The 10,933-nt window shown below is 28.1% G+C and overlaps 1 protein-coding gene across 1 annotated transcript; it reads left to right on the forward strand.

Annotated features, from left to right (window-relative positions):
- The first annotated feature begins 2,491 nt into the window (after window positions 1-2,491).
- LOC119679632 (multidrug resistance protein homolog 49-like) lies at window positions 2,492-6,696 on the forward strand. The gene is made up of 8 exons (XM_038092093.1): window positions 2,492-2,611; window positions 2,678-2,778; window positions 2,844-4,366; window positions 4,678-4,847; window positions 4,901-5,164; window positions 5,224-5,669; window positions 5,726-5,888; window positions 5,947-6,696. The coding sequence occupies exons 2-8, from the start codon at window positions 2,726-2,728 to the stop codon at window positions 6,694-6,696; spliced, it is 3,369 nt and encodes a 1,122-aa protein (XP_037948021.1). The 5' UTR covers window positions 2,492-2,611; window positions 2,678-2,725.
- The last annotated feature ends 4,237 nt before the right edge of the window (window positions 6,697-10,933 follow it).

The following is a 10,933-nucleotide window of genomic DNA, read 5'->3' on the forward strand; positions in this document are numbered from 1 at the left end:
TAAAATATATACTTATATATGAGTACATAACAAACAATACATGTATATATACATTAATATATACAAAGACGGATATTTTTTTAAGTGCAGTTGCAGTGAAAATCGCTGTTTAAATTAAGTTCAGTCTTCATTTTATAACTAATATATTATCATGTGAAACAATTTAGAAGATGCATACGAACTGAAAAGTTTTTATTGACGATTTTTGTTTCATTGCATTTAAAAGCATCTGATATTCTATGTTCGGATACTAAGCCCCCTACTAAAGTCCTAAAATCAATTGTTATCATATTTAAATAAAGTTGAGATACAAGCGACAACGGTATCATATCTTTACTATAATAACATCTGCTGAGAATTTTTATTATTTTATTAGCATAAGCTAATCAATAAAGTTTAATTATTAATTTTTTGTTCTAACATAATAGAATGAAAGAAGAATGAAAGATACTATTCTATCTCATATACATAGTATGTACATTTTAAAATAAATGCCATACACATACGCTCAAAATATTTTAATATCAAGTAAAATTATGAAAAACTTTAAATGATAAAAATAGTATTGAAATACAATAGAAATATATTATAATGACGAATTATCAGAACAATAATTAAATTTATTTCTTATTATTTTAGCACCATTGAAAAAAATACAGCTAAGGTCTCACATGAAAATCAATTTTCATATTTACAATTAGTAAGTATATTTAAAATTTTTTCTACAAGAATGCAATATTAGAATATAAATTATTCTACTTTTAAGTAAAAAGTAATAATAATTATGGACATAATTATGGGACATTATATATTCTTGCAATAAGACATAAATATTGTACATTAAGGTTCAGAATGGGAAAACTTCAAAATTTTATTATTTAATATAAAAAAAATTACTAGTTTTATTTGCGTTGCCAGGATGGAGTTTGATTTGGTGGAATATATATTATCTTCTTAACCATTGACAAGCATTTGGAATAATCAACTCTAACACTAACACACAGATTATTGAACGTTTTAAGCAAACGGAAGTTTTTCATATATCATAAAAGTTCCTTAGAGTGCATTTCTGTAATTCGGCATTGTCCTGCTATTAATATAGTGATGAAATAGTAAGGCGATTGATTGACCATATAAAAACAAATTACAGTTTAGCTTTACAAACTGTTTGAAATAATAAACTCAACTTAATCTAAATATATTTGCAGTTTGAAAAATTTCAAGTTCAATATACGTACATAACATTTCTGTTTTTTCTATATTATAGAGGGACTATTTTAAAAATCTTCTACTAACGGAAATATAATGTCCAGTTAATTAATTCTATATGCATCAACATTTTTGAGAAGTTTTTGTCTACATAAGTATGAAATCATTTCTCTTATGAAATCAGTAATCAATTATTTAATATATCAATATAGATTCATATTATATATGGACATATTATATATTTGTCGCCGGAAAATTCATTTCTTCTTCTTAGACTGCCTACTCACTTTGAGTGTCTGCGGTAGCATTTATTGACAATTAGTATTTTATTTTTTTTTGTTTTTGTACATAATTTCAATTTAAACTTTTAATACTACTATTTTTCTTTAATAGTACTTATAATTAATCATAACAGGTAGCATTTAACTTTTAGCATTTAACTAGATCATTTTAAATTAAACTAAAGTACAATCTATACAGGATTCAAAAAGCGTTTCACGATATGTTGTTTACTATCCCTGTGTAAAGTTCTCTTGACCGCGCAGAGTGTATCAGTTCGCCAATAGTCCGAAGTCCTGTCCAGGTGCGGATATTCCTTAACCATTAAGAGTTGTTTCCACCCAACGCCTCTGCGTTTGGGTGCACGTATTATGTGTCCCAAGTATGCTACTTTCCTTTTTTCATGGTTTTAAACAGTTCTCTTTCTTGCTGCATTCTTCTGAGCAGTTCTTCTTCTTCTGAGTAACTCTATCAGTCCAAGGTATTTTCAATAGACGACGATAACAACACATTTCGAAAGCCTCTAATTTATTCATTGCGGTTGTTTTAAGAGTCCAAAAATTCATTTAAAGACATGTAATTTTCTAAATGTAATGTTCTTAACATGTCATATATTTTAGACCACAATTCAAATAAACTAGTTATAAGACTAATAAAATTAAATAAATTCATAAGTGATTCAAACCTTGAAAACAAAAATTAATTTTTATTTATTTATTTAGTTCAAGTATTCATCGACTTTGGAACGTTTCTTAGTAGCTGCAGCCATAGTATTCGCTTCACTCGTCTCAATATGTGTCACATATTGCTTAATAATATATGGAGAATTTACATCATTACTAATAGATCGTTCAGTCGAAATTGGTTCTTCCTCACCTAGCTTTTTCTTGCAACTCTTTGGAGGCGGCACTAAATTGTAAGTTACAGTATTAAATTATTTAGTACATGTATATTAAAATTATTTTGTATCATCTCTAGAACAAATGCCACCAGAGAAGAAAATCTACAAGCCATTCGAGATGATGCGTTAGCATTTGGAATAGGTAGCTTGGTTGGAGCCCTATTACAATGGTTGCTTCTAGCTGTTGCACTTGATCTTTTAAATCATGTAGCCTTGAAACAAGTAAATATTTCTAATTTATGTTCGGATATATATAATATTGACAAAACCAATTTTTTCCTGATATAGATCACGAAACTACGTAAACTCTTTTTGGAAGCAATCCTCCGTCAAGATATGTCTTGGTATGACACAAGCTCGGGAAACAATTTTGCAAGTAAATTAACAGAGTAAGTTTAAAATATATTAAATAAAACTTTTTAATTCTAATTCAAACCAAATGTTTCCCTATTAGAGATTTGGATAAGATGAGAGAAGGCATGGGAGAGAAGATTGGTATCTTTATTTTTCTAATTATGACTTTTATTAGTGGAATTATTACTTCTTTCTTCTATGGCTGGGAGATGACTTTAGTCGTTTTAAGTTGTAGTCCTCTTCTTATAATCTCCACAGTTATGGTCACCATAATTCAAAGTTCTCTAACTAAAAAGGAAATAAAATCATATTCTTCTGCTGGAGCTGTAGCTGAGGAAGTATTTTCCAGTGTTCGTACTGTAGTCGCTTTTAGTGGTGAACAAAAAGAAACTCAACGGTTTAGTAAATTACTTATTCCTGCTGAGATCATAGGACGTAAGAAGGGTCTCTATTCTGGTATGAGTGCAGGAATAATGTGGTTTAATTTTCATTGCTGTTACGCTCTTTCTTTGTGGTATGGAGTGAAACTTGTACTTGCTGAACATGATGAAGAGTTTAGACACTACACTCCTGGTGTTTTGATAATTATTGCTTTCAACATATTAGTAGGTTCTCGATATTTTGGTTTCGCTTCGCCGCATCTAGAGACATTTAGTACAGCGAAAGGAGCTGCACAAAATATTTTTTCAACTATACAACGTAAATCAGCTATAGATTTTTTGGACGAAAATGGCTTCAAGCCTTTCAATGTTGTTGGAAATATATCTTTTAATCAAATTTGTTTCCATTATCCCACTCGTCAAGATGTGGAAATTCTAAACAGTTTCTCATTAGACATTAAAGCTGGTCAAACTGTTGCATTGGTTGGAACTTCAGGATGTGGCAAATCAACCATATTACAATTAATACAACGTTTTTATGATCCCCTAAATGGAACAGTTCGATTAGATGGTATTAATATTAAAGATTTAAATGTTGGTTGGTTACGTTCCCAAATTGGTGTGGTTGGACAAGAACCTGATCTGTTTGCAACAACTATTCAAGAGAATATTCGTTATGGTAATCTATCCGCAAGCGTAGAAGATGTACAGAAAGCTGCTCGTATGGCAAATTGTCATGATTTTATAAGTAAATTACCAAATGGTTATGACACATTGGTAGGAGAGAGAGGTGCTCAAATGTCCGGTGGACAGAAACAACGTATTGCTATTGCACGTGCTCTAGTACGTAATCCAAAAATTTTACTTCTAGATGAAGCCACTTCTGCATTAGACTCCACATCTGAGAAACAAGTGCAGAATGCTTTAGAAGCTGCTAGTAAAGATCGAACCATATTGGTAGTATCACATCGATTATCTACAATAACTAATGCCGATCTAATTGTGTTTGTTAAAGATGGTGCAGTTGTTGAACAGGGAACACATGAAGAACTAATGGAAAAGAAAGGATTTTACTTTCAACTTGTAAATATAACTAAACGGCAAGAAGAACTGGAAACAGATTCAAATGTTCTCAATATGACTCATTCAAATTCAGGAAAACATTTATTTGACGGAGAAGACTTTGAAAGTGATGATTATTTGGATAAAGAATTACCAGAAAATGTCGCATCGGCAGGAATAAGTAAGTTTATTGAATTTTGTAATAAAATTATTTATATTATGTTTTAAAAAAGTAAAAACGTTCTAAAAATAATTACTTAATTAGTACGTATATAGTAATTTATTGCTATGTGTTGACGCTGTTTAGAGAGACCATACTTCTTTGTTCATAAGAAATCGCAATATATACATATATCCTATACAAATTTATGTCTATATATATCAACATTTATGTATATAGAAACTCATTTCTGGTAGCAATTCTTTTTATAAAACATATGCATTTATTAATGATCACTGTAGCTTCTTATATATTTCAATATTTTTTTTCAGAGGAGTCAAATTTCAAAACGAAACCAGTTGAAAAATGTAAAGTTTCCTTCAAACAAATACTGAAACTAAATGCACCTGAATGGCGTTTCCTACTGGCCGGTTGTATAGCTGCAATCATACATGGAGCTACTTTTCCATGGTGTGCTTTACTTTTTGGAGAATTTTTCGGAGTGAGCTTCTAAAATTCTTGAAATATTCACTTAAAAATTATTTGTGTATACAGATTATGTCCAAAGATTCAAATTCGGTGCAATCCCAAATTATTCAACTGTCATATAACTTCATTATACTTGGCATATTTGCGGGTCTAGGAATATTAATACAAAATTACATGCTCAATATAGCAGGAGTAAAGATGACATCTCGTCTTCGTAAAACCGCTTTCAAAACAATTATTAGTCAAGAAACTGCATACTTCGATGAGAAAAAGAATTCTGTGGGCGCATTGTGTGCTCGATTAGCAAGTGATTGTTCAAATATTCAAGGTGTAGGTATATAACTATTAATTCCCAATAAATATTAATTGATGTCACTAATGTTTCTTAGGCTACTGGAGCAAGAATTGGAATGATTGTTCAGGCACTATCAACACTTGCTTTTAGTATTATAGTATCCTTTATTCATTCATGGAACCTAACTTTAGTTGCAATCTTCACCGTACCTTTTGTATGTTTATCTGTATATTTTGAGGCACATTTCATGGAATCATATGTTCTTGCGGAAAAACTTGCTATCGAAAATGCTTCACAAACAGCTGTGGAAGCAATTTCAAATATACGTACTGTAGCAAGTTTGGGATTGGAGAGAAAAGTATTGAATTGTTATAATGAACAAATCGATCATGCTGCTATAGTTTGCCGCAAAAAGGTTAGATTTCGAGGCATATTATTCGGTATGGGACAAGCATCACCTTTTTTAGCTTATGGAGTATCATTCTATTATGGAGGATTGTTAGTGGCTAATGAGGGCTTACAATACGAAAATATTATAAAGTATGCCCATTCATTAATATGTAAAATATTTATAATAGACTCAACTTAAATCGCAGAGTAACAGAAGCTTTAGTATTTGGTTCATGGATGTTGGGATATGCTTTAGCCTATGCGCCAAATGTAAGTGCAGCTTTACTATCTGCAGAAAGACTACTGAAACTATTCAATACAGTGCCGGCAATACAAATTGTGAAAAACAAAAGTTTTAACGCAACTGAGGTAATACATATTGATTAATATGAGTGTGAAAGATTTTAATGTAATATATAACTTACAGAAAATAAATGGTGATATTACATATAAAAATGTTAACTTTCAATATCCTACAAGAAAAGATATACAAATATTACAAAATCTCAACTTGGATATTCAACGTGGGACCACGATAGCATTAGTAGGACCTTCTGGATCTGGTAAATCGACATGCGTACAACTTTTACTTCGTTATTATGATCCAAATAGTGGTTCAGTCAATATAAATGGTATACCAACTACAGACTTTTCAATGGATACTTTGCGTTCAAATTTAGGTCTAGTATCACAAGAACCTGTATTATTCGATCGAACAATTGCAGAAAATATTGCTTATGGAAATAACTTCCGTGATGATATTCCTATGGCTGAGATAATGGAAGCTGCGAAGAAAGCGAATATACATAATTTTATTGTTTCCTTACCGCAAGGTTATAGCACTTACTTGGGCAGTAAAGGCACACAATTATCTGGTGGTCAAAAACAACGAATTGCCATTGCAAGAGCTTTATTAAGAAATCCAAATATACTTATTTTAGATGAAGCCACATCTGCTTTAGATTTAGAAAGTGAAAAAATAGTTCAAGAAGCTTTGGATGCTGCCCGAAGAGGTAGAACTTGTATTACTATAGCACATCGTCTGACAACAATACGAGACGCAAACATGATATATGTTTTAAGGAGAGGACTGGTAGTAGAAAAAGGAACACATAAGGAACTAATGATATTCAATGGTGTCTATGCTAAACTTTTTGTTATGCAACAGGTCTCATAGTGTATATATTTGTAATGCTATGTGTAATGAATTTAAAGTAATTTTTATTTGTGTTTTTTATGTTTTGCTAATTTTGTAGTAAATGTAGGCAACTAATAATTACAGACATGTAAAACCATTAAGAATTCGCAAATAAAAATGAAAACCTTTCTACAATGGATTTCAATATCTATTACAATGGATTACTTACATATACATCCTTTAGATTTATTTCATATTTTTGTAATGGAATTAAGTTTTACTCTTTTATTACGTTGCATTGGTACAACTTCTCTACCTCCCACTTTTTATTGTATAGGAACTTCCACACGATTCGTTCTTAGTAACAATTATAATATTTTTTGCACTATGTGCTGTATATAATTGGTTTATATTTTGATTAAATGTATCACATTTTTAAATTTAATTTGATTTATCAAAATTTAATCCATTTAAAATTGTGTACCACTTAATATATGCAGCCCCTAAAAAGTTCGACTCTTAAGTGCCTATCTCATAATTGAAATATTATGAAATCTATTAATGTTATAATATTAATTAATATTACAATCATTATTTCTACTTTTCATGTGAGAATAATTTGTTTATATGCATAATACATAACACACATTATAGAATTCTATTTCCTGATTTTGGTCAAAATAGCATTTACGTACTTACCGATACTCTGTTTCAAAATGCTCAAAGCCTCTTGCGATCTATAAATTTGCTTCACTATTTCTATCTGAACTATAAATACATGTTAAAATTTTTTAGAATATAATATTATATAACTATTTATTGCACAGTTTTCATTAATATTTAACATAATATAATTACATTAAATTTAAAAACTTTAAACATTTCAGGCAAAAATTTCCTACCACTGATATAAAAACGAAAGAAATAGATAGGTGTCTTAAATCAAAACCTCTGCAAAAATTAGTTAAATATTTCATTTTATTGAGAAAATTAGACTCAAGGATATAACCTGTATCCAAAAATGATCACAATGGAAGTTTGAGTCGAAGTGAAAAATCTTCCAAGTTTATAGTCATAAAGTCTCGACGTGAGGTTTGTCGTTTGCTGATTTCGGATTAAAAGTGCAGTCAATGCAATAACCTCAAATATCTCTTTGAATACTTTACGTAAGACAAATAAACAGATTTGTATCAATTGTAAAACATAAATCCACAACAACACTCTTGAGATTAAAATGAAATTAAAATAGTGGGTCCATAAAATTTACTATCCGCCGCACAAGTCATTCATGGGTTTTAGAAATCAAAAGATTCTAACAAAAATGGACTTGATAATTTTAATGTTATTATTAAATAATAATACTGCTAAAAATCACAATATAGTTTTGTTTTGTTTTTTGGTTTCCAGTTAAAAGTAAATTTACATATTAAATACCATCCGACATACCACCATTTAGACACGTTAATGTGATTGAGACCATGTTCAGAAATATGTATCGAATAGAAAGAAGACTATATCGAATAAGAAAATAATACAAATCATTTATATTATAAATTTAATAATTCCTTCGGTGTAAGTGTAAATCTTTCCGAAATTACTTATAGTGTCTGCGTACCTTAAATTGAAGGTCATGGAAATAATTTTATAGATATACAAGGAATTGAGTTTAAAAAATTGTTAGTGCTAGAATTGCTGTAATAGTATATAATAGTATTTATTTAATATAATGAAAAAAGATTTAATTTCTATAAAAGCAATAATTAACTTTACATTGGATATTGTATATAAATTATTATAATAGCTTTCTGAACACAAAATACAGTCTATTTTGTGTTCAGAATGCTGTTAATGGCTGTTAATGGAGAAGATTGTAATTGTAATTGTGATTAGTAGTAAGGTTTAAAGATCAATATAAGTGAATTTATTTAAATTTTTATTTTTATAATTTATTACTTAATTAAATCAAAAGTACATTATTCTCATTGAACAATTAGCAGCTATTTTATATTAATTGTAAAGTATTACTTCATTTATAAATAAAACTCTAGCTTTATTTTACATGGGAAAAAATTAAATATTCTGAAATTCGAATTTATAAAAAAACAATCGTTATAACATCAATACAATTTTAGTTTATAATTGCAAATGGATAGAAGACTGCACAAGTTAAAAACTATACAAATGTTATTTATATTACTGTTATACGTCGATAAATAATATCCATAACTAATACAAAGTTTCATTCACTATATAAACTACAAGGAATACTCTTGTTTTTGATAGAACTTATATTTGAAGATTTATTCTAGTTGCACGAGTGGAGCTGTTATAGATAACCCCGATCTCAACACATTCGCATATTCATCCATATAAAATAAATATTTAATGTATTAAAGTTATTTAGTATCGGTCAATTCCATATTAGATGTTTATTAATTGGCATTGGATTAAACATACTTGATTACTTTGCCAAAATTATAATATTAGACAACTGTATAGATTATAAGCCCATAAGTTGCATAAAGTTCTTATTGTTTCATTCACTTCCGAAAAATTTTAAACTATCTGCTGCAAATAAATCTTTTAAAATTGAAGTTTGTATATATTAGCAATATACTATTTGTTTGAATGGTATAACACACAAGTGACACGGGGTACCTAATTTGGTTTGTCCATATCTTCCTTTTCTAATGCATATAACTTTTTTTGGTAATTTTAATATATTAGTAGATAGGGGAAAAACCTTTTTATATAACGAAAAGATAGGATTGATAAACAAAACTACTAAAGATAGAACAGTTATACAAAATAAGAAGCATTTAAATATAAACTATATATATATATACAATTATGATTAAATATAATTTTTATACATCTACTATATAAAGAAAAATGAATATTATCACTTGTCTATATAGCTTATAAACATGTGGATTTAAAAAAAAACTATCATTTTTTATTGGAATTATACACAACATATGTTTTACATAAGGTTTTATTATTTTATCCATATAAACATATATATATGGTATATTCATTTCACATGAAGTTCTGATTGCAATTCAGTTGTAACTTTTTGTTAAAAATAAGATAAATAAAAAAAACATTTAAATTATTTATTAAATTTACATTGACCACGATGACTTTACAGAATATATTTACATCTATATTTGATTTTATAGATAAAGGATGCGCATTCAAACACAATAACAATATTTCTTATTAAGAATGCAATTCACATTAATTTACGTAATCAAAAAGTTAATTTTATGTAAATAATAATAATAAATATTAATAAAATATTATAATTTTTAATCAGAAGAAATGTATAAAATGACTTACAGATACCATCTAGTCACACTTTCCGATGCGACTTATTACAGGCAGTATTAGTTAACCATTTCGAAAATCCACGCGAATACTTAAAACTCGAAACAAAAATATATATATATTCTTAAATATGTTAAAGGTGTGAAAATATATAAAAACATTTGTGATTTGGTGAAAAGTTTACGATTTTTAAACACCGAAGAATTCGTCACATACTAAAGCAATTGATTAATCATTTTCTGCCCTTTAATCTTTTTCAAATTAAATTATTTTTTTAATTTAAAAACAGTTGAGAAAGTTTTAAACAATTATTTTATTTTATGCCTTTTATGCATTAAAAAATATTACAGAAAAATTTGTGTAAAATCAGTGGATTAGTGAATATCTGAAATATATATAAATACATCAGTTTTTCAACATATCATCTAATTGGAAATAAAAAGTTACTTACCTGTGACAAAGTTTTACATTTTTAGTTCCAAAGTAAACGAAATTAGAATCAGATTTTATATCACAAGTAATACAACACTTGATTAAAAGTATTTCAATTCGATATTTCTGAAATTGTGTTATAAATTTTTGTTTAGTAATATTTAGAATATATATAGTGTAAATAAAACCACTTAATTACTAATCATCTCAAATAAATTAAATTAATAAATCAATAAATTGACTTTAAAACGAATTAATAAAATAAATTAGAAAAAACCTAATTAAACTATTAATAACAGAACTCATGGCACACAATAACTCCAATTTACCAACGGAACCTGATATAATTCTCTCCCCCATAGAAAAAAGCAACAGAAGTTCGCGAGAGAAACATGGTACTCTGCAAAGCAGTACTAATTTCCACACAACAAATAAAAAGTACGTATAAAAAAATTTTGAAACTAATGCACAGCATATACTTTAATTATTTTATATTTTTAAAAAATATTAGAAA

Source organism: Teleopsis dalmanni, chromosome 2 (assembly GCF_002237135.1).
Source record: "Teleopsis dalmanni isolate 2A chromosome 2, ASM223713v2, whole genome shotgun sequence".
Taxonomy (NCBI): Eukaryota; Metazoa; Arthropoda; class Insecta; order Diptera; family Diopsidae; genus Teleopsis; species Teleopsis dalmanni.